This window comes from Bacillus rossius, chromosome 7, assembly GCF_032445375.1.
Source record: "Bacillus rossius redtenbacheri isolate Brsri chromosome 7, Brsri_v3, whole genome shotgun sequence".
Lineage (NCBI taxonomy): Eukaryota > Metazoa > Arthropoda > Insecta > Phasmatodea > Bacillidae > Bacillus > Bacillus rossius.
The window spans coordinates 38,838,254-38,863,462 of NC_086335.1; the positions used below are offsets into that span (position 1 = coordinate 38,838,254).

The 25,209-nt window shown below is 35.0% G+C and overlaps 1 protein-coding gene across 1 annotated transcript in view; it reads left to right on the plus strand.

Annotated features, from left to right (window-relative positions):
• LOC134533860 (rapamycin-insensitive companion of mTOR) overlaps nt 1–25,209 on the plus strand; it is a 107,880-nt gene that overhangs the window by 59,949 nt on the left and 22,722 nt on the right. The window contains exons 18-23 of the mRNA XM_063371562.1: nt 2,893–3,180; nt 6,653–6,827; nt 9,321–9,458; nt 11,043–11,149; nt 13,312–13,555; nt 24,011–24,126. Coding sequence (XP_063227632.1) covers nt 2,893–3,180; nt 6,653–6,827; nt 9,321–9,458; nt 11,043–11,149; nt 13,312–13,555; nt 24,011–24,126 — 1,068 coding nt within the window. The remainder of the gene's footprint in view (nt 1–2,892; nt 3,181–6,652; nt 6,828–9,320; nt 9,459–11,042; nt 11,150–13,311; nt 13,556–24,010; nt 24,127–25,209) is intronic.

The window sequence follows — 25,209 nt, forward strand, 5'->3', positions numbered from 1 at the left end:
TACTCTGCCCCTACAGTAATATGTTAATTCTGAGACACCACCTTACCTATTGGTACCTCACACAGATACTGATTGACTCCATAGCCGCTCGTTGTCCACCAAGAGTGTTATAGCGCGATAACTGAGTGGACTGTATACGATAACGATTATAGATGCCATTATAATACAACAATTTAACAGTGAGGCTACATGATGAAAAATATGACTGACTTCCGGCTGGAAGTCCAGGGCTGCCAACTATAGGCACAGGATGCTGAATAATGGTTGCCACTACACAGCAGCACGGGAAATACAAACTTTAAGTATTCAGAGACTTCTCAGAAGCACTGATTACGTTGAGGTCTAATCAATGTTACTAACACAAAATTACACACACAGTTAAATTACACAGTCTGAACAAAGAGGGATAAAAGAATGCTCATGTAATGTAATTTCTACCCAATCACAAAAATATCCTCCAGTACTGACACATGACAACAAATCGTGAGTAATTTTTCTCACGCTGAAGCAACCACTGTCTCTCTCCAATGCTTACATAACTGGCAAACTATTGCATCAATCAGATTTCTTACAAAGAACCATTACAAAAAAATTATAAAAGAAAATTATGTGAACTACGCAAATAAATAAACAGACCTGTGCAAATATCAGTTTTTATTAGTTTGAATCGAACATGAATATGAATATCAATTTATTCGCGAATACAAATATCAAATCCAAATAGTTCGTTTAACTTTTGTAATATGTATAGAGTTAAAAAAAAATACCGCTGAGTCTCGTCTGGTCATGTACAATGAACGCGATTTTAGGGCAGAGTCGAGCTGTAGCTACTAATTTTATTGTGGCTGGAGTTTTCGAGCCTCGGCATCTCTCTTCTTTTGTTAATGGTGAATAAAAGTTGTATACTTTACCACACCTTCCTATTTCCCTACATTATAAATTCCTGGCCCATAACTACAGTAGAACCCCGATTTAACGAAGTGCTACGGTTACCGAAAATGTTTACTCTAAATCGATGTTTCGTTAAATCCGATTTACCGATTTTCAATGACCCCCGCACTCATAATCGCGTATCTACGTTTCCATATTGTAGACAGGGTCGACGCTGATATCTTGTGCTGCCGTGCTATCTCAGACTTCGTCAACTTTCCATCTTCAACGTTTTTGATCTCGCTCGTACGGCCCCCGGTTCGTACGTACACTTCGGTCGTACATACAGATTTTTAGAAACCGTGAAAAATGAGGCATAAAAAAAAGTTTAAAAATATGTAAAGTGTAAGAAATACGTTAAAGTTTATTAAAATACAGTCGCAACCTGCAGCGTTTATAACAAAAACGAGCTACATACACATTGCGTCACAGTAAAAAATTAAAAAAAAAAAAGGCCGCAAATTGATGGAAATTTACCGTCCATAGCGCGCCGTACGCGGAGAAAGGTCATTGTACTCGGTCAGCTGCTGTTACGGCACGGCGTGGCCGCCGGCTGACTCTCTTTGTTCGCTCAGCTGCGCAGCACTTATAAAAAACGTATTCCAAAAACTAAACACCGCGCACAAAGCTCTTACTGAGAATATAGAGCTGTAGCAAACCGTATGTATTCGGTACTGAGTAACGGGTGCGCCATCTAGTAACGAGTAACGAAACGTTACACACGGCATCTCGTTACTCGCATTTTTCGTATGTTTTACGCATGCGCGCGCATATTCGATGAATTTGCGTTACAAAGAACGATGTTTGTTTATTAAGTAAAGTATAATTTGGAAATTCGTCGTCAAAGTTTTTTACTGTTTATTAAAGGTATTGTGTGTGTAGACAAAGTTTGAGATTGGCACAGAAACAACGTAAGAAAGTATTGTTTACAAATTAGAAATATGTATGTTTTTGTTTTTTATTATCGCGTATTTTCACGGTTTTTTGTTATTATCTTAAAAGAGATAATATAAAAAAGCCGCATTAATGAGATTTAATTGTTTCTTGGTTAACAAAAACTGTTAATTATCAAATATTGTTAATTGTTTATATTCTATTTATTATTATTATTTACGCGACGTCATAATGTACGCGTACGCAATACGACTCGATTCGTTGGGTGCAACATAACATAGCTTTTTAATGCGGTTTCAGAAGTAACGAGTAACGTAACGATACGATAGTAACGAGTACTAATTGTTATAGTAACGAATACATACGGGTACTCTTTTTTTCGTTACTTTTACACATCTAGAGAATAATGATAATGGCGTATTGGTGTGACGTGGTCACAAGTTGAAAAAACCTGGTGGATGGGAAAGGGAATATTTGGAAACGTGTGATTATTGGCTAGCACTGTTACTATGCGGGCATATTTGGAAGATAACGTGGTGAGTCAAGCCAAGGAAGGAACAGGGGGAGGGGGATGCGGACAAAGAAACCCTTCATGACGTCATGTGTCGCGGACAGTCTATCTATCCAGGCGCGCGCAATGGCACGCACCTACGCAATTCAGTTACAGCGCCCGGAGTTTTTAAGCAATATGAAAAATTTTTTTAATTTTTTCGTATTTGGACAGATGATGCAAAGGCACATATTAATATATAGTACCTCCATTCTATTACTGACACCACAGAGTGTATTTTTTAATAAGATTCCATTACTATTTACTTGCATTTTTTGTAAATCTATATTATTATTTTAATAAATTGGTGATTTTTGTTGGTTCCTGAAAACCTTTACGTTAAATCGCTGTTTTCGTTAAATCCGTGTTCGCAAAATCGGGGTTCTACTGTAGTCAAATTGTGTTGGCTATTATTTAAATACATTTAAATAATCATCTATAAGCAGTAAATATATATACATGAACTGTTATTTCTTGCCACGTAATCTTGCACATATCCTGTTTGCTTTCTGGTGCAGGATGGCTTTGTGTGCGCCACAACCGCCACGACCGCTGGCCAGTTATCGAAGACAAACCGTGCGCAGAAGATGCGGAAGGGAAAGAAGAAAGTTCCTTCGGCACGGAGGCCGACAACCTGTCGCTGTCGAGCGGCACGGAGTCCGACTGCAAGGTCACGGGGCAGGCGTCGCACGAGGGCCAGCACTTCTACATCCCGGACGGAGAAGCAGAGAGTATCGGCAGTGCCGACGACGAAGGCCTGCTGCTGGACGAGACCTCCGAGTCCACGCACTGGGGAGACTTTCCCGGTGAGTCTCTGCCTGTGGTATTGTGTAAGGTTGTGGCATTTTTTTTGTCAGACTAGAGAACAAACTAAAAAAATTTTCAACTGCATATATATGCATATATATGAATTTATTGTTTTCCTTGTTTGTATTACTGACACTAAATAATATTATTTAGTAGACTAGAGGTCTAGCGGTGCATTAGCAATTAAAATTTTTATTCTAGTTGTAGTACTTGACTCAAGCCTATTTATAAAACTCAAAAAATTGAGGAGTTCATTTTTTTGAAATCGTAATGACTAACTTAGTTTGCATTAAGTATTACAATATGTACTAATTAAAGCTATAAAATATTATGTAAGTCTCAATTCTGTAAGCAGGTACTGTAGGCTATTATGCAATATGTACTATGATAGTGACTCAAGAACCATATTGACACGTACAATTTTAATATTTTTGCTTCTGTTTCCTGTTAGTTGAGCTTGAAAGAAATAATAAAGCTGTGCTGACTACTTTACTGAAAAATAGTATGTTTTGCACGTTACTCGACTTAAGAGGCCGTGTCAGTAAATTTTTATTTCCAATATTCTGGTCTAGAAGTTCTCTCTTTTAACAGTGAGATTTAGTGGCTTATTCAACCGAAGTAACTGTAACCGCAGCGCGTGATAAAGCTACTATACCGCCAGATTACTCGACGAAAAATGTATCTGGTTCCTCGACAATCTGAGAGGATGACAATCTGACCGGCGGCTCACTAGGAAATTGCGGATGCGGGGATTCAGAATCAAGAAATCTCACATTTACAACTGTAGTATGAGTCGTATCTAAAAATTTTAATACTTTAAATGTATCGGAATACAATTAATCTTCAAACATGTGGTAATTATTCTTTATCTGGATGTAATATTCCGTGAAAAATAATGGTAGTTGACATTAAAAAGTATACGAAATTCATAGTGTAACGTTTTAAAAGGATAATAACATAAATTCTTATGCTTAGATATTGCATATGCATTACACACAATCTAAATACAATCTCACTTAAGTCAGACTACCTAATTTTTTACAATGCACCATCATACAGTTTAACAGAGGTAGGAGAACCTCTTATCGATGTTGTTTCAAAGAATATAAATTTACAAATATTACTATTTATCTTATTATGATATGTATCTTTATGAATAAGAATTTACAAAAAAAAAATGAATTGATTACATTACACTTTAACATTACAAAAGACTAAAACACTAACAAAACTTAGTTTTATATATTGCTGTAGCATATTAGAAGACGAAATAACTCACTAGACTAACATTAAGAGGGCTGTATCACAAATTTACTTTACAGAGGAGAAAATATCTTTTAAAGATATTTCATTACCTCATTGATTACATAATACTGCCGTTGATGTGATCGTAGATATAAAGTATTGAAAAATTAGATTTCATTATGTTTATGTAAATATTTAGAAAACGTTATTGCTTACAGATGCTCATTATTTAAATAATAAAGAATCTTTTACTTTTATGTACTGGACAAACAAAATACTTATAAGTTAATAAGCTTAGTTGAATAACATCTTCAATTTGTATTGAATTCAATGTACAAATTGAAAATCATGTACAATGAATGCAACTGATTGAATTCAATAAATATTTGATCTTGTGAAACGGCCATAATGGTGATGTAGATAATTATAGATACTCACATGCATTTCGAGAGTCCTTATAAAGCCTATTACAATTCTATAAGTATACATTAAAATGATTTTAAAATAGACATGTGTAATATAATTAAAACTTGTTTAAATAAGATCATAACAAAAAAAAAATGAAAATCCTTCAACAGTAAGTTATGTTTTATAAGATTTTAACAAAACACACATACCATAAGAGAATATTAATCATGCCACATAATTCAACACAAAATATTCATTCCAATAGGCGCTACGTAAAAATAACTTCTATTTTTATGCTGATAACTTTGCATTGTTTTATATATATCATTATTTCTAACTTTTAATATTCTCCACACATTAACTGAAATTAAGTATTTTCAGAGCCTTAGCAAATGTTGGTCTGTACCACATACAGTTCGTACGATATCTCTACGTGAAACACATACAGTTCATTATTTGTAATTTTAATTATATTTCCATGAACATAATGAAATTAGTATAGGGCCTAGGTTGTTCACTGTTGAGTACTTCTGAAGTATTTTCATTGTGAGTTAACATACATACCAAATGCCATTCTTCCAGTAAAGTTACAAAGAAGACAACAAGATAATATATGTATAATATATATAATATGTATAATATATATAATATGTATGTAGTACCATACTTTAAACCCCTATTAAATGAATAATAACTCAATCTCTTTTCTGGACTATTAAGTAATAGTTTTTGATTACTGTTATTTGTAACTTAAATAAAATGACAACTAACAAATTAGTAAAATATATAATTACGTGCGATATAGTGACAGTTTTACTTGGACGGCAAACGAATATAATAAAATGTCTATGACAATGTTAACTTTACTCATTATTATGGAAAGAAACAAAATGGGCAGATAAGCATATTCTACGCTGACATTTAAAAATGCTCAATTCAAAATGAACATTTCTTCCCGATGACAAACAAAAAAGTTGTATGGTCGCGAATAATACATTCGTATGGCGTCACATCAGCGGAATATTCCCTTGGCATAAATGTGTGAAGTCTGTGACACAAAAACAAATGAACGAACAGCTTTTTTTTTATCGGATGTGCAATCGGAGACCCTTGAAGTGGTTGAAGAGTGTCAGGTCGGTCGCCAGACCAGATAGTGAAAGCTCAGGGGCTTAGGATAGAAAAGGCCTATCTCCAAATTATTAAGTACATATAAATGTTGTCATGAAATAGTTAAAGACTTGATTACACCCAGGTTTATAAACCCATCATGATCATGAAGACACTGATCGGAAGGTAATGTACAATACATTTCAATGGCCTTTTCAGTTTTTGCTAAATAATTATAAATATAAGCAAAATTCCACTGTATCTGGACAAATCAAAATATTGATTATATTTTTTTCATCACAGAAATAATATATGATATGATAACTAAATTTGAAAAAAGCGGTTATGTTAAATGTATTGTATACTTTCAGTAGGCAAAATTTCTGGCCCCTACATCTTATAGACTTTGAGAAAAACTGCCTTTTAAAATAACATTGATATAGATAGGAGCGCAAATTTGTGACACGGCCTCTTAACATCAATATATGCTATTGGTGTACTGGTTATATTCCACCATACACTTCTTATACTACATACTGAAATATAGGATGGTTCGTGGAAATATGCTAATAGAATTAACTGAACTTGTTAAATCAATGACTTGTGAAATAAGGGTTTGGGTTTGACTGTATTATGTTCAGGAGACCAACAGAAGTTTAGTGATAGAAACAGCAACTGATGTGATCTTACAGGGTTGGCATGTGTGTGCAGGCCGCAAGAGCTCGCTGTCGCACCAGAGGAAGTCGCAGACCTTGCCCCACGCTCGCCAGGGCAGGGGCCTGTCTGCCCCGAGACACATCCGCAGCCTCAGCGAGAGCAAGCAGCCTCACGTGGCGCCCTCCCCCTCCCCGGGGCAGCTTAGCGTCGACTGGCAGTCGGCCCCCAGGTGACCCACGCGTGGCTCCTGCAGTCTTGTAGTGTGCTTAGTTGTGAACATTCACGGTTCTCAAACCTTTTGCAAATGAGTAGAATGTCTGGCTATGTCATTCTTAGCTAGGCCTGTGCCACAATTGATATTTTTTAAGTAACCAACTCGATTTGTGCAAAACATACCATGTTTTCTCGCATAATCGTCGCACATTTTATTATAAAATCAAGTTTAAAAAGTAAGGGTGCGACGATTATGCGGAAAAAAAAATTTTGTTAGGTAAAGTTAATCATAAAAACAAAACCCGTTCAGGGAAAGTACATTTATTTAAAAAAATGTGGAGTATACAAGAGCATGCCAAACAATTTATATTAATAATTCATTAAACAAAAACCTTTCTTCAACTTTAAATAGAAAAACACAATCTGTGACCCGAACGGAAGCTACTTGATTATGTGACGTGAACTAACGTGTAACTACCATTGTAGTTTACACTTACCACGAAAGAGTGCGGGCTATCAAATGTAGTTAAAACGGCACTTGACAGAGAGCGCGTGTTGGATGAATCAGCGAGATATCTATATTCGACTATGTGCGCGCGCTCTATACAGGAAGCAATATAACCAAACATGAATGATGCCAATTAGCGCTGGCTACATGTTTATAAGTGGTACACCGCGGCGACGCAGACGATCAGATAAAGGAAATAACGTTTAAAAACATCTTTAAAAGAAAATTTACACGTCAGGCAACTTCGTATTTCCGTTAATTAAATAAGTAAGTGGTAATATCCGAATTAATATTAGATTTATACTTTAAAATACATAGTTTTATATGGAAAATATACCTACACCGGTACACTGCGGCGACGCCGGTGATCAGATAAAGGAAATAACGTTTAAAAAGTCTAAAAGAAAATTTACACGTCAAGACAACTTAGTATTTTTTAATTAAATAAGTAAGTGGTAATTTTCAAATAAATATTAGATTTATACTTTAAAATACATAGTTTTATACAGAAAAGATACCTACACAAAGCGCTCGGCATCTAATAGTGGGACCAAAAACAAAATGCGACGTTTACGGGAGAAGTTTTTTTATCCCAATTTTGACGGCCTAAAATATAGGTGCGATGATTATGCGAGTGCGACAATTATGCGATAAAAGAGGGTACACAATATGCAAAAGGCTAAACAAAAATTTCATGAGCGAATCTTATGCTTTTCTGTTTTAAAGCTCCGCAACAAATGCCTTACTTCACATCTAACATGAAGCTTTGCTTCACAACCAAAATTTGTGTAAAACAAATAGCAAATTTCCTGGCAAAACTTTGACTAAGCGAATCAATTAAAGGTCTTTTGAATAGTTCATTTGACTTTGTCAGGAAATTTTCTATTTGTTTTATATGAAGCTTTGCTTGTGGTTCGTATAATGAAAAATTGTTTTAGACAAAAGTTATAGATAAATATTATAAAATTAATAAACAATTTGTACAAATTCAATGTTGTGCCTACGAAGGAAGTTATGATTTTTTTTTGTCCTGTAACCCTTGTTTTTTCAATCCCTTCTAGTTATGGTTGGTTGTATCAAACATTTATTCAGACATAAGATTTTGGTATTACTCCTTCGAGTTATATGTTCAAACGTTTGTGATATTTTCCATGTCGTGGGAGTTACAACGATATTTCTGTTTTTAAAAAACCTTTCCCGTTTATACTTAACAGAGATTTTCCACTACTAGTTTTTATGTATCAGTTGGAAGTGATTTTTGAAAAATTGCGACATTTATCGTGTTCACAAAATTGTGATATATATAAAAGTTTGAGTTGACCACGGTTTTGGGGTCTATGAATCATGAAAATATAGACTATTTAAAAAATTTCTGGAAGTCACACCGTGGTAATGGCTGCAATAGGTAGTATTTTTTTTCAAAATCTACCTAAAACACTTTTGACGTGAGCTCAATATCATTGTTTTCATTTTTATAAATTCAGTTTTGTAATACTTATTTCACCAAAACAGAGTAATGTTTACATGATACATTTTAATGATAAATAATATGATAGTAAACTTGCGTAGCAAAATATGCATTACGATAATAATAAAAATACATAAATCAGCAAGTATTTGTAGTTTAAATTGATTCAACAATAGATGCATAATCAAAGAACTTAAATAATTTTTCTGGTCCATGCACTTTTGGTACAAATTTTGTCCGGAAATAATGACATTTTTGAATCTCAAACATTAAAAGTAGGTAATTTGTTTTTTGTGTTTTGAATTAGGTTTTGGTTAAGTGCTGCTTAATTCCATGATATAACTTGCATTATGGTGCTATATTGTGTATTAACTTGCATTTCTTTGTTGTGCGGAATTCACTAAATAATCTTGTCTCTACTAATAAGCTAAGCTACAAGACTGTAACAGACCGTTGCAGATCCTCCGGGGGAGATTTGGTCTCCGGGAATTCTCATTTTGGAATGCACCTTTCACGAGTGTGCTTGTTGCTAGGTCGAAGGAGAACGCGGTGTACTCGCCAGGCGGCCTAGTCGTGTCGTGGCCGGAGGAGACCAAGAGCCGCTCCAACAGCTGCACGGACAGCAGTGGGGTCAGCTCCTGCGACTCGGCAGTCGGCAGGCACCCCACCGTGTGAGTGCCTCACACCGTGTGCTTGTGATCTTTGGGATTTATTACTTCAGTCTGTAATCTCTGGACACCCTTTTTTGTCAACAACTTAGTGGGGTATAATTTAGAATATAACCACAAATATTTCAGTGTTCTGTAGTGTCTCTTATCCATAGGGACACCAGAAAACAGTTAGTAAAATTGACCAAAAGTGGTGCAAAAAGTCGGTGAAAAATTTTTGTTAGTTTAAAATATTTTATTAAATATTTTAAATATTTTGCTTTTCATTCCCTTAAAATATGTATTCTCTACTCTATGCTGGATAAGCTTTCAGGTTTTTTTTTGGAGGGGGGGGGGGGAGGATTAACAGGAGGATCACCCGTCCAGTGGTTCTCGGTGGCAGGGAAGTTGAACTAAACTTAATGGCTCCGACCTATAGTTGGCAACAGGGCTGATAGGTGGCTCTCAAGAGACACCATGTTATAGCATTCCACTGGAAGATGGGGGTCTAGAGGATGGTGCTATCTGGCGGGAAAAGCAGAGTTACGTCAGCAGGAGGACGAGAGTTAGCGCAGGAGCGTGCTGGGCCTGGGGGCCAATGTGGGGAAAGGTAGATGCCTCACGCGAGGGGGAAGTTGGGGAGGGGATTCTGTCATAGGCGGGATCTGGGTTCTGAGAAGCACAGCTAAAAACTGTGTTTGCAAAGGTGTGTGGGGGAAATGCTGGCACCAACTGACATGCTATGCCTAACATGCTCTGGTGGCTCGAAAAGGGATACGGTGCCTGACAAAACTTGCCAAAGGGAGCGGGGGTGCTCGAATACATGTGCATGCTGCCAGAGCTTTGGATGGGAGAAATTGCACGCTGGGGCGTGCAGAGAGACAGGGGGAACAGGAAACACGCTGCTAACACAGCTTGGGAAGAAGAGAGCGCTGCTGGCCGCTGTCGTCAAACTAACAGGCAAAAGTTTAAATAATAAAGGTCCCTTTAGGATACAGAAGTTAGAAAAATTTAAATATCAGTCTTGTTATACTGATGAAAGTACAAAAAATTAGAAATTTCATGATGCCGAGAGAAATAACTAATTTGCGGCACAAGAGGGAAAATACCATCAAATCCTTTGCAGTTGAAGGATTCAATATTTGAGGAAAAGGATTCTAGGAAAATTGTTACAGGAAGTAAAGAAAATTATAAAATTCAACACTGTTATCCTCTGATGTTTACTAGGTCAATTGTTTTCTTCATACCTATCTTGTTATCATTTCCCTAGATGTTGTAATTTTAACATGCTATTATGTGAACAAAATTACAATATGTTTTGATTCTAAAAACTTAGTTTGTGAAACAACCATTTAATGGGTAGAATGTTTCAACTCCATACTTATAATTTTTCATTTATTGTACATTATTTTATTTTGACACTTGAGTCATAGATTCGGTTTCGAGGGGTATATTCGAGGTACTCTTCTAGGATTCAAATTCGAGAACATTGGGATTTGATCCATCACTACAAACAACCCCTTGTGAGTTAGTTGCTTTAATCTGTGGGAATTTTGATTAGTTATGTAATTAATTATGTTGGCATGATTGTTTTTCAATTTCTTTCAGTGAACGTGTCCAGACACTAAGTCCTATCCCGAGCTCAACTTCTTTGAACACATTAAGGTCTCCAGCTCCTGATGTTATGGACAAACTCAGGAAGTTGTCACTTCAAAGTAAGTACATATTTTCATAGTGTCACAGAAGTAGCAAGATATAAAAACACTGAAAGTAGGAAAACAAATTATGTATGATAAAATATTATATTAACTCTTCATAAGAGGTTTGTATTCATTTAGCAACATATTGGTTCTGTTCTGATACCTGAAGGAATTCCCTTACATGTTAATTTTATTATTATTTAGTTGTTACTTCTATGTGTTATGTGCTACAAATTGATCTTATTTATTTTGTACTATATTTTGTTTTTTATAATTTTCATTATTGTATTTATGATATAGTATTAATTGTAGGTGAACACTGAAATTATATTAAAATTTTATTTTTCTCCTTAAGGTATTTATCAGTCTGTATTTTTGCAGAACCTAGTTACTTTTGTGTTGCATTGAGTTATTATTGAATTTTTTTGGCAGACTCCGAACAAGCTTTGGTGTGTTCAGATTGCCGCCATAGTCGAGTGATCAGTTCATTTGCCTTCCACCAAAGTGATACAAGTTTTGACTGCCAGTGAGGGTTTGAACCCAGATTTTTCACAAGTGGGGGAAATGTGATGGATGTTGCCATTCATTCTGTTGCTGTTACAACCCATAGTTTCTCCTCTCAATCATCATTTAAGACCTCATTGTTGATAAGACATGTCTACAAGTCATGAAAATCACCAAAAAGTACAGAAATGAAGGATTGGTCACAAACGTCACATAAAAGACCCAAAATAAACAGTAATGATCCTAAAAGTCACGAAACTTTAATTTCCAGCACTGTTTGCTAAATTGCATTTTGTGTTTGGATGCCTGTGTTCAGTCTATAGTTGCATATTAAATATAAATAGTTGGAGACACAACTTAAGTCATTGGCAAATTATCACTGAGAAGATTTTAGATTTCTAACTTATAAATGGCATGTTCCTGTAAAAAGTAGATATGTTTCGTATGTCATTAGTTGATTTTTATTTTTGCATATTTATTTGTATATATATAATATATAACCCTGTGATATAAAAAAAGTTGTTACCATATTTTATTTGAAGGTCCTAAAAAATTTCTAAATTGCTGCACCAGGTATTTGTAGGTTTTGTACACACCCTGAGTTCATTGGCTTGATCATTCAGTCATTATTAGAAACCAGATTATTTGTATATAAAATGGTTAAAACCAATATAACACCGTAAACCATGTCAATAAAACTTATAACACTAAAATTAAAGTTAATACACCTTTTAGCCCAAAATGTAACTATAAACATGAAATCAGTAAGCAATTAGACAAACTTTACTCAAAAAGAAAACCCCTTTTGAATAGTAAATTTATTGAATGTAATTTATTTAGCATGAAATTTGTACCAAAATGTATGAACTCAAAAGATTGGGAAAAAAGTAACATTACTGTGTTTTATCTTTTATCTCTTATTAGTTGACAATTTTACACTAATGTCTTTAAACACATTTTTCAAACACACAAAAATTTGTCGATTTTTTTTGTGTACATAGTTCTGTTCTAGACTTGCTTATTTATTACAAATGATTTTATTGTATGTGTATGTGTGTATCATGTCTTGGATTAAGTGAGACTATTTTGGTGAAATAAGTTATTAAAGAAATATTTTAGTTTCATATGTGTTAAATAGTAAATTTTTTTTAATAAACGAAGACGATGTATGGAAATAAAAACAAAAAAACCAGAATCTCCTGTTATAAAAAAAACAAAATTGACCTAAAAAAAAATTGGTTGTCTGTAAAGTTGGTTTACGGACTATAGTTTAACGTGACGTCATACCAAAACATTGATGAATGCATACTTTTATACATGTTTGCTATTTAACTTCTTCCAATCTGTGTTATTCTGTTAAGGATTAGGACGATGACAGGGAAAAAGTAGGAAACGAATGGGAGCGATTCAAGTTTAATGTGCCTCGAAAAAAAAAGTCAAATCGATGGTGGTTCCAATCGAGTGGAAGAGAGATAGATGCGGCGCGAGCGCACAATGAGCGTAACGGGACACAGCGTGATGGGAAAATGCGCGTAACGGGACACTTTTTCGTGAGTGCAGCCGGCGTTCATCGATTCATTAGACGTCATGTCGATAAGACCATGAGATCATGTCCGTAGCCAACGTTCATTAGTTTGTTCACGGTTAACGTGTGGAGTGGTTGCTGTCGGCAGGCTGCTCGCCCTCGGAAGGCCTGGCGGGCACCCCTGACGCCCCCAGCTCGCGCCTCAGCCAGCAGGACCTGCTGGGCTACGCGACCCTGCGCTCGCTGCACCAGCACCGCCGGCCCCTCTTCTCCGACACGTCGTCCCTGGCCGCCGTCGAGCTGCTGGGCTTCGACGACCACGGCCTGGCCGCCGTCAACGCCGCCCGCGCCAACAAGATCCGCAGCCTGGACCGGCAGCTGGCCAACCCCGTGTGAGTGCCATCTCGCATCGCAACCTAGAGACCTGCAAAATTCGCGGATTCGTTCCGGTGTTACGCTGAAATTCAAATAATTTTTACACAAGTGCTGCTTCTGCCACTGGTTCGCTGTTAATCTGGAGGACTGAGGGGCCAATTAGAGACCCTCGCTCGTAGAAGTGTCGAATCGCGGGACACCCGGTCGAGACGACTCGCAAGTCAGCGGCCGATGAACAGTCGGCGTTTGCCCGAGTGTGTGCAGAGGATATTGGAGTCCATCCTGAAGGTCAATGGACCCGCAAATTTTTCCGGTCTCTAATCATAACCAAAAATATTTTTTTGTTTTAGAATAGGCCTTGCACCAAAATTTCCAAAACACTAATGGTAGCCACAAATTTTCAAGTTTCTAACAAATGTTTATATTCTGAACATAATTATCAAAATTAAGTAAATTCTATGGTTTTCTGTAAAACAATTTGCATTGTTAATTCTTTACTGACATATGCTGGTTATGGTTTCAGTATTCTTTATTTTTTTTAAAACAATGCATAAATATTTCCAGTGACGTACTTAATGTGTGTACTCATTTCTGAAGATATCAGGCAGTAAATATTTATTTTTTTTTTTTTTTTTTTTTTAGATGAACTGTGATACCTTTCAAATAAAATTTTTATTTCAATAACAAATCATCATTTAAAAACACACACACATATATATATATATATATATATATATATATATATATATATATATATATATATATATATATACTTTTCCTCCAGTCAGGTATGTGACTTATTGCACAATTTCCCATTTCTTCAGCTTTTTTGATCATTTTAAGTTTTTATAAACAGTAGTTTATCACAACCACAAACTTTTGGTAATCTTTGTAACATTTCTTACAGATACACATTAAAAATATGCAATGTGTTTGTCGTCCGATAGCAGCAGTAGGTTTCCAAAATTGGCATCAAATGCATTAAACATTACATATATTTTAGGGATGGGACGAATCCACATTTTGGTCGAATCCGAATCCTTGTTCGAATCCTCAGTGTTTGTCATCGAATCTCGAATCCCAGTCCCACACTAAACTTCACCACATGTTATTAAAAAAAATCACACATTTATTTTAAAAAATTACATAGGCCTATGTATTAAAAAAAATCACATGTGTATTTATAAAATTATAAAATAAGTGCATAGTGTATACACCTGATATAAAATAGAGACAAATAACCTCAAAAACCACACACGTAAGTTTGCATCTGTCTAATTCTCTGTTAAATTAATCCTTCCTATGTTTTCAATAAAATACGTTTGTATAACAGACACCATTTAAAAAAAGTTACGTTTTTTTCTGCAATGTTATATTATTGAAGATTGGAAATGAGAGTAGTTATGCTAATTGACAAAATGCAGCGTAGTTTATCTTATGTTTGTGCCATTTCCGTTACCTTTATAATATAGTTAGGTATACAATTTTCTAGAGCTGGACGAACCTCAGTTCTCTGGTTTCGAACCGAGCCGAACCTCATACAGAAATAATTGTTTTGAATTAAAATGAACCGATGACCAGCATTTTGGTCTTTAACTGAGTGGTGAGAAAGAAAGGTTCTCCAGCCATATGTAAAATTAAAACATTATATAGCTTAGCTTATATATATACCAACTTTTAATTCATGAAGAAGTTCCAGCATTTTGGTCTTTAACTGAGTGGTGAGAAAGAAAGATTCTCCAGCCATATGTAAAATTAAAACATTATATAGCTTAGCTTGTATATATATACCAACTTTTAATTCGTGAAGAAGTTATATCTAAATTTCAAAAAGACTGTATTCCTTTTTAAGTGTACACTAACCTTCATTTAAAAAAAAATTATAAAGATGACGAACATTCAGCATAAGGCCACATAACATATTTTTGTGGTAGACATAACCTAACATTTTTAATAAGTAAAACTTTTTAATAGGACATTAAAAAAAGACGAATGTGAATTAAGTTACCTATCTACATATTTTTGTGGTAGACATAACCTAACATTTTTAATAAGTAAAACTTTTTAATAGTACATAAAAAAAAAGACGAATGTGAATTAAGTTACCTATCTACATATTTTTGTGGTAGACATAACCTAACATTTTTAATAAGTAAAACTTTTTAATAGGACATCAAAAAAAAGGCGAATATGAATTAAGTTACCTATCTACATTACAAAACCCGCTGACTGCGGTTGCTGTTTTCTTGGAAGAATGCTGCTCGTTAGAAGAAACTTTAGACGTTTTTTTTGGGGTGGTTCTGGGTCATCCGGGTCGTCATTATCTTTTCTCCATTTGGAAAACTTAAACGACGTTAGCCTGCTCATCGCAAATCACCTCAAGAACAATAATATTGTAAACGTAACGTAAAAAGTGTGGTTATAGAAATTTAGGTCGGAAAAAAGAAAACACGAGAAATAATGATGGCTGCAGCGACTACGCTAGTCAACTTAGTACCGTACTGTAAAATTTACTGGACCAGTACTTTTAATACACAAGATTAAATTAATATTTTCATTACCTGACTGTTATAACCAAAAAGGCCAAAGAAAACAAATACATCCCAGTAATTTAAAATACGTAATTTACGTAATCATTTCCTACCGCATTTGTCTTGTGTTAACTTGATCACGTTAGTTTTGCCGAAATACGAGAGTTCTCGTACATGCGCTTTAGATAACGTATGGGGTACGCAATTTTTGGTGATTTTACAACACTTCTCGTACACGCACTATAGTTAAAGGTATAATATACAATACCTTTGGCATTTGTACGATAGTTTATATTACGTAGTACGACAAATGCATACAAAATTCTCTAAAGTAATCAAAAAACAAAGCGCGCCTATATGAAAAAATGCTATGCGAGTTATGCGACGATTAATAATTTTTTATTTTATTTTGTCTGCGCTTGAAACTGTTGAGGCGACGATTATGCGATAAAAGTCGGAATATTACAAGTAATAGAATTTTGTTGAGCTGTTTTGTGAATGGTCTCAAATGGGGGTTAGAAAATTTGAAAAACGTAATTTTTTTTTAAACGAACGTTCGGTTTTTCGAATATATTTTAAGAGGTTTCGAACCGAACAGAACGTAAGGGTTCGGTTCGGTTCGGTTCGAAATTTTCAAACTTCGCCCAGCACTACAATTATCAATTACTAACTAAAACTCTTAAAAACCCACATCGAATCCCACCTCGAATCCCACCTCGGATCCTACGAATCCTCGAATCCATAGGATTCGGTATATTCGACGAATCCAAGATTCGAAAATCCCATCCCTAATATATTTAAATTGTATGTTTTAGTAGGAAGTAAGTACAGTAGACTCTCGATTATCCGGGGGCCTGGTTTTTCGGTTTGCGGATTAACCGTGCCATATTTTGCTTTCATAAATCATGAAAACAAAAATAATTTTTGCCTTTTTATTTTTGTTCATGCACAATTGCAACGGTACTTTTGTAGTATTGAATAAAATGCAATAAATTAGTAATGCAACAAATTAATAATCTGACGAATCAACAAACAATATTTTGCTTTTCCCCAATAGTTAACGTGTTTTCTCGCATAATCGTCGCACATTTTATTCTAAAATCAAGTTTGAAAAATAGGAGTGCGACGATTATGCGGGAAAACAATTTTTTTTTAGATAAAGTTAATAAAAACAAAACCCATTCATGGAAAGTACATATATTTAAAAAGTGAAGTATAAAAGAGCACGCCAAATATTTAAATTAATAAGAAGTCATGTAACAAAAACCTATCTTCAACTTTAAATGGAAAAATAATATCTGTGATCTGAATGCGAGCCTGAACGAACGCGTAACTATCGCAGTACGCAACACGAAAGAGTGCGGGCCATCAGATGTAGTTACCTCGGCACTCGACAGAGAGCACGCGTTGTATGCACTCGGCGAGATATCAGTATTCGGCTACGTGAGCGCGCTCTATACGGAAAGCAATATAACCAAACAGCGTGCGTTGCATGCACTCGGCTAGATATCGATATTCTGCTACGTGTGCGCGTTCTATACGGAAAAGCAACATGACCAAACATTAATGACTGCAACGAGCGCTGGCTACATAGATGAACAGATGAAAGTTATAACGTTTAAAAAGTCTTTAAAAGAAAATTTATACATCATACAACTTCGTATATCCGTTTATTAAATAAGTAAGAGGTAATGTCCGAATAAATGTTGATTTATATTTTTAAATACATTGATTTATACTGAAAAAATACCCACACAAAGCGCTCGGAATCTAATAGCGGGACAAAAAACATCATGCGACGTTTACGCGAGAGGTTTGTTTTTATCCAAATTTTGACACCCTAAAATATGGGTATGACGATTACGCTCGTGCGACGATTATGCGATAAAAGAGGGTATTGGTTTCCTTCATTGCATAATTATTTCCGACGACGCCCAAGTGTTCAGCAAATGTTTATATTCCGCCATCCTGTATGTCAACAGCAGCTCTGGAGAGAAAAGCCAGGAGCTTTCAGGGCTAGTTTACCTTGCGCCACTAGGATGCGCTAGTGGCAAATCATGGCAGACATGCATTTAGTAAACAACAGTGTCGGGAATTACTTTAACAGGTTAAATAATCTTTCTAATAATAGAAAATATTAAGTTTATACTTTTCAAATTCTTATTAGAACTGAAATATATCTCTTATAACAATAATATTATTTTTTAAACTCAGAAATGTTGGTAGCGCCTACATAGGAATGTTATGCCCAACCATTATTATGTAAACAATGCAGTATGTGAATTATTAAATTTAATTATAGGTGGTTTAATCTCAAAATGTTATTTAATATTTATTTATAAATGTATTTTAATAGCAAGGGTCCTATGAAAAGGAATATACCGAATAAAATCAAGCTGCTGTCACCAAACAAAGCATAAAACGGCCCAATGCTTGGTCGCTTCTTTATTGCTCGCGCGAGAGGCGAGACGTGGAATGTTAGAATTAAGATAAATGTGAGGGAGACAGACGGCAGCCAGTGTGTTTCCTGCGTCGGCAATAAGTGGCGTAACTTTTTTTTTTATGCTGGTTGAAGCGACCTTTTTCTATCAACCCACGGGAAAAGATAATTACTTGAGCTGTCAAAATAAACATCGCTGCGGCAGTTAAAACAAGTCGAGGCGGGCGTGCATCCAGTCGGTCGCTGTGTATTGTCAACCGATAGTAATCAAAATCAAGAGAAATCCAGCATGTAGCTTTCTTTGCCTTATAGTCCAGGAAACCAAGACTTAAAAAGGCACAAACCTGTGAAAAATTTGTCCAAAGCTGAATTTTTGCACAGTTGTAGATTTGACTATGCTTAATAACATACCGAAAGTTTACCGCTGTAGACCTTGTGCGTATCACCGAAAATTTCCATTTAAGTCCTAGATGACAGCGACTTACATCAGTCCATTAAAATGCTACCCATTTGTACAGTTTTTAATTTAGACTGTCCATAAAACTACCAAAATAATCTTGAGACTCTAATACAGCCATTAATGTTGTAAAAAGCATAAATTGTTAATATTAAAGATGTGATATTAAGCGATTAATTCATGACATATTATTTTTTATCTTTGCCACTCAGATAAAAATACCATTTACACCAATTTGAAGAGTCCAATGCGAAAAATGTCCAAATAAATGTTTTTGGTTATACCTTTAGCTTTAAGACAGTATATTTATAAAGAGTCTAACGTAATTAGTTGGCTCATTAAAGCGTCCCGAGCGTTGCAGTGTACTGCGGCCGTACTGATCTCTCACGGCCACCGCCGCGCCGTTCCAGCGCGGCATTGCGACACACTGCGTACTGCGACACTCATACAACTGGGTCTTATTTAGGGATTACTTAAAACATAGGTAATTCATATGAGAGGGTGTATGTTGCATGTAATGAGATATGCATTTTTTTCTTATATGAATGTTTTTTGATACAATAAAATTAACAATAAACGATTTCTGCTTGGAACTTGTAAATGAAAAACTCTAGAGGACCTCTGGTTTTATATCTGCATGGATTTATTAAGTTTCAAAAATTTTATTATTAAAAATTATTTTTTTAGCAACAATTTTTTTTTTATTTCTGATACATCGTTTTATTTTAGATCAGAACAATGAAAAAATTTTAATGTAGCCTGTATTCGACAAAATGAAAAATTATATATTTACTTCTTTAAAATCAGTTTACTACATAAAAATTGAATAAAACGATACATCGTAAATGTACTCTGAGTTTTTTTTTCACTTTTACAACATAATTCCTATAATAATAGGTTTTTTTTTTTTTTTCAAAAAATAAATAAAACACGAGTTGTGTTGTAAAACGTATAGGTAGCATTACATATTCAGTTTTTTTTTAATAAGTTAATATATTTGAGTGCTGCGCCTAGCTGACGTCGTTGGATTGCTAGTGGCAAAGAGCGGTGGTGGATGTTTTTGCAAGAGTTTGACCGTATTTTATGACCCTACCTGTGAGAGGGTGTTCGTACCAGAAATCCTAACGGTTAAGGAAACTATCCATTCTCTGTAGTCACGTACGGGTGTGCTACTCGCGCAATATAGTCAAATATCACAACTTTCCGGGACGTTCGGTCATTTCTCGGTTATCTCTGGTTTCACTATAGTAAACGAACAAAATCTTGTCTGTAGTGATTTCATATTCCTATTACCGTAGTAATATGGCGTTTGAGGACAAACCAAGTTTGCTGTATACTGGGAGCCTACTTAAAAAAGTATTTATAGAGTTATTAAAATATTTACGAAACACAATTTTGTGGATCGTTTGGGAAATTATCATTTAGGACTTAACTGCTCGTTATTGGTGTGATCACAAGGGATCATCGGTAAACTTTTGACATGTTACTAAAAAACTTTTATTATACAACTGTACAAAGTTTCTGCTTTGGGATAATTTTCCGTTTCTTAACAGCGAAATTCGTCCCGACCCCAAGCCGACTTCGGCAACCTCACAGTAGTACACACTACACGGCTCGGATAGCTTCAGGGGTCAAACAAATTGTATGAGACCCTTAACAAATATACCCATTTAAAGAAGAATAAATATGCAACAACGTTTATTGAAAGCGATTTTCACGTAGGGCTCTTTATATTTTTGTAAGATGTATTAATTTTCCGTAAAATTGAATGAAAATGAATTTCTCAACTTTAATGATTTAAACTGTCTATTTTATATAAAGATGTTAAAACTGTGTACTTTTTATTACTATCATCAGATAGGGCAATGTTTCTAGATTATTTTGGGTTCCATACTGTCAGTCTACTCCATAAACTGCATTTGCAATATCCATTATTGTGGATCGTTGCAAAAAATTGACATTTTGGGCTTAACTGCTCGTTTTTGGCGTGACGCACAAGGTTTGCATCGGTAAACTTTTGATATGTTACTAAGAAACATTCACTCTACAACTGTACAAAGTTTCTTCTTTGGGATAATTTTCCATGTATTAAAAACCTTTGTTTCTTTACGGCGAAATTCGTCCCGACCCGAGCCTACTTCGACAACATCGCAGTAGTATACACTACGCGGCTCGGATCGCTTCAGCGGTCAGACTAATTGTATGAGACACTTAAAAAATATACCAATTTAAAGAAGAATAAATATGAAACAACGTTTATTGAAAGCGATTTCCATTTTGGGCTCTTTAAGTTTATGTAAAATGTATTTATATTTCCTAAAAATTGAATGAAAGTGAATTCGTTAACTTTAATGATTTAAATTGTCTATTTTATAGAAAGATGTTTAAACTTTGTACTTTTTATCACTATCCTCAGATAGGGCAATGTTTCTAGATTATTTTGGGTTCCATACTGTCAGTCTACTCCATAAACTGCATTTGCAATATCCATTATTGTGGATCGTTGCAAAAAATTGACATTTTGGGCTTAACTGCTCGTTTTTGGCGTGACGCACAAGGTTTGCATCGGTAAACTTTTGATATGTTACTAAGAAACGTTCACTCTACAACTGTACAAAGTTTCTTCTTTGGGATAATTTTCCATGTATTAAAAACCTTTGTTTCTTTACAGCGAAATTCGTCCCGACCCGAGCCTACTTCGACAACATCGCAGTAGTATACACTACGCGGCTCGGATCGCTTCAGCGGTCAGACTAATTGTATGAGACACTTAAAAAATATACCAATTTAAAGAAGAATAAATATGAAACAACGTTTATTGAAAGCGATTTCCATTTTGGGCTCTTTAAGTTTATGTAAAATGTATTTATATTTCCTAAAAATTGAATGAAAGTGAATTCGTTAACTTTAATGATTTAAATTGTCTATTTTATAGAAAGATGTTTAAACTTTGTACTTTTTATCACTATCCTCAGATAGGGCAATGTTTCTAGATTATTTTGGGTTCCATACTGTCAGTCTACTCCATAAACTGCATTTGCAATATCCATTATTGTGGATCGTTGCAAAAAATTGACATTTTGGGCTTACTGCTCGTTTTTGGTGTGACGCACAAGGTTTGCATCGGTAAACTTTTGATATGTTACTAAGAAACGTTCACTCTACAACTGTACAAAGTTTCTTCTTTGGGATAATTTTCCATGTATTAAAAACCTTTGTTTCTTTACAGCGAAATTCGTCCCGACCCGAGCCTACTTCGACAACATCGCAGTAGTATACACTACGCGGCTCGGATCGCTTTAGCGGTCAGACACATTGTATTAAACTCTCAAAAAATAAACTAATTTAAAGTTTAAGAACTTTGCAACTACTTTTATTAAATGTTTTCACATCGGTCTCTACGTGTTTTTGTAATACGTTTTTCATTTGTGCCCTTGTTTTCAGAACACCACTCTTCTAATATTGTTGTATAAAAAAAAGATTTTTAAATTTAATCATTGAGAATAATGTTTTGAGTAAGTTTTGGTTTGCTATTCTGAAAGTATACTATAGTAATTACGTTATAGTGCCATATTGTTGAGTGGTCAATAAAGTATTATTTAGGACTTAACTTCTCGTTTTCGGTGTTCCGCGCAAGGTTTGCGGAGGTAAACATTTCAAATGTTGCTAGAAAACTTGAATGTTAACACTGTTTTAAATTTCAGTTAGGAGCAAATTTTACAAATATTAAAAATCTTCGATTTCGTGGGAGTGAGAGTGGCCACAGCACTTGCGGCTGTGGCTCTGTCGCAGTGCGCAGACGACATTGATAAGCTCGGGAGTCTCTAGTGATCCTATAAATTAAGCTAGACTTTTGAGAGATATGTCCCTGTAAAGCTTAAGAACTATACAACAACTTTTGTTTAAAATATATTTGCGTAAGACCCTTTATTTTGAAGTTAATTGTCTTTTTATTGCCTTGACTGATGTAAAAAAACTTATTTCATTAATTTAACATTTTGTTTCTTACCTTTAATATTAACTTTTAGAACTTTATTCATTATAAATGTGAGTAGTAGTGCTTTATGATTATTTTCATATAGCTATCGAGAGTCTACGGTAAAAAGTGCGAAAATTGGAAGCATTTTAATTAACTGCTGCAAGTCGCTGTCATCTAGGACTTAACTGCCAATTTTCAGTGATACGCACAAGGTCTACAGCGGTAAACTTTCGGTATGTTATTAAGCATAGTCGACTCTACCACTGTGCAAAAATTCAGCTTTGGACAAATTTTTCACAGGTTGAAACCTTTGTTTCCTGGGCTATTAACTGCGTACCATACTAGACACTCGCAAAAAGCTAAACGTAAACACGTGGCAACAAAAACCTTTATCTGCACCCTGTCGGCAAAGGGACGTGGAATGGGGGTTGTTAAGCGCTGACAGCGGTCGTAAACACGTTGCCACAAAAACCTTTATCTGCACCTTGCCGGCAAAGGGACGTGGAATGGGGGTTGTTAAGCGCTGACAGCGGTCGACAGGAAGTGGTATCTATTTTTAGATATGCGCTGCCTACGACAGTACAGCACTTGGCAAGAGAAACGCAGTAACACACTACTCACCACAAAAAACTTATTTTCTGTCCGATTTTCTTCGGATTTTCGGCAATTTTTCACGGTTCCTCGAAATTGGGTTGTAATAGAGAGGTGGTCGCAATAAATGGGGTCGCAACAAAAAGGTTTTACTGTACGTTGAATGTATTTAGAAATACATATATCAGTAGGTACCGAGTCATCACCCCGGATAATCAGGAGTCTACTGTTTGTTCAAGAATTTACAAGCAAAGAGAGCGCAAAATTGAGAGACAGAATATTGATTTAGTTTTGCTGTGTGGATGTTTTTTCAATGAGTGAAATATTATGAACTAAAAATTTTTTTAACACAGATGTGTTTCAGTTTTTTAATATATAATGTGCAAGAGCAAAAGTTTTGTAGTGTGTTGAGGGTGGATTGGTAAGCCTTGGTTATTTTTACCTGATCATAGAATTTTTGTTTTCTTTTTACAGTATGTGTGAATTTGAAGCAACTAACCCGCCTTCGCTGTTTGGTGGTGCTAGTAGTGCTGGCTTGTCTGCCAAGACCTACATCGGCAGCCGAACAACCATCTTCAGCAGATTGTCAGGTAGATCACTAGTTTTAAAGAAAAGTTCACCATCTTTGAGTGCTACACTTAAACAATCCATTACCCAGTCAGAATCCCTTTCAAGAACACAGAATACTTTGTCATGACTTAAAACTAGGAATGTGTCAAGTTTCATCCATTTCTGAATTGTATTTCTGGGATTGGAATCTTCAATCGTTAGTTTTTGAGATTGGGTGTTTCCTTTAATATGTTCTTTACCAGGGTGCATCCGTGTAAATTTTTTTCCAAACATAGTTTACCCACAAAATAAAACAAAACCTCACAAAAAAAAATTCACAGTTTTACTGTTTCCATGAATTACTGATTGTTTAATGCTGGTATTTAAAAAATTTGATCTAGTGATAAATCTGATTTACGTTTTTCCCGGTTCTCGGTTCAGTTAGTCAGCACATAGTTGTATTTTGCACCAAAACTTTGTTTCTCCTCAAAAACATTGAAATTTCACAGCTGAATTATGTTGTACTTTGTGAATTTCATGCTTCACCATTTTTCAGGGTCCCATAGCTTTTACTTGTTTAACATAACTATATGAACATATACTAACCAGAGTTAGTTTTTTGTACTGAAAATATTGAAATTTCACAAAAAACTTTACACACAGCTGAATTATGTTGTACTTTGTGAATTTCATGCTTCACCATTTTTCAGGGTCCCATAGCTTTTACTTGTTTAACATAACTACATGAACATATACTTACCAGAGATAGTTTTTTGAACTGAAAATATTGTCACCTGACTTTAAAATAGGTTTTTAATTTTACTACATCAATTCAGCAATAAAGTAATATATTTATTAACTAGTTAAAATATGTAGTTTCAAAGAAAAATTTGCGAAATAAAAAAAAATATTCATTGCTCTAATTTTAGGTCAGAAACTACAGTGTTTTATCGAAAAATCATCACATGCGCATTATTGTCACATTGTTATTTTAGGGCATCAAAATTTGAAGAAAAAAATTCTTGCATAAACATTACATGATGTTTATGGTCCTGCTGTTAGATTCCGAGCACTTTGTGTAGTTAGTTTCGCCATATAAAACAAAGTATTTTTAAGTTGAAATC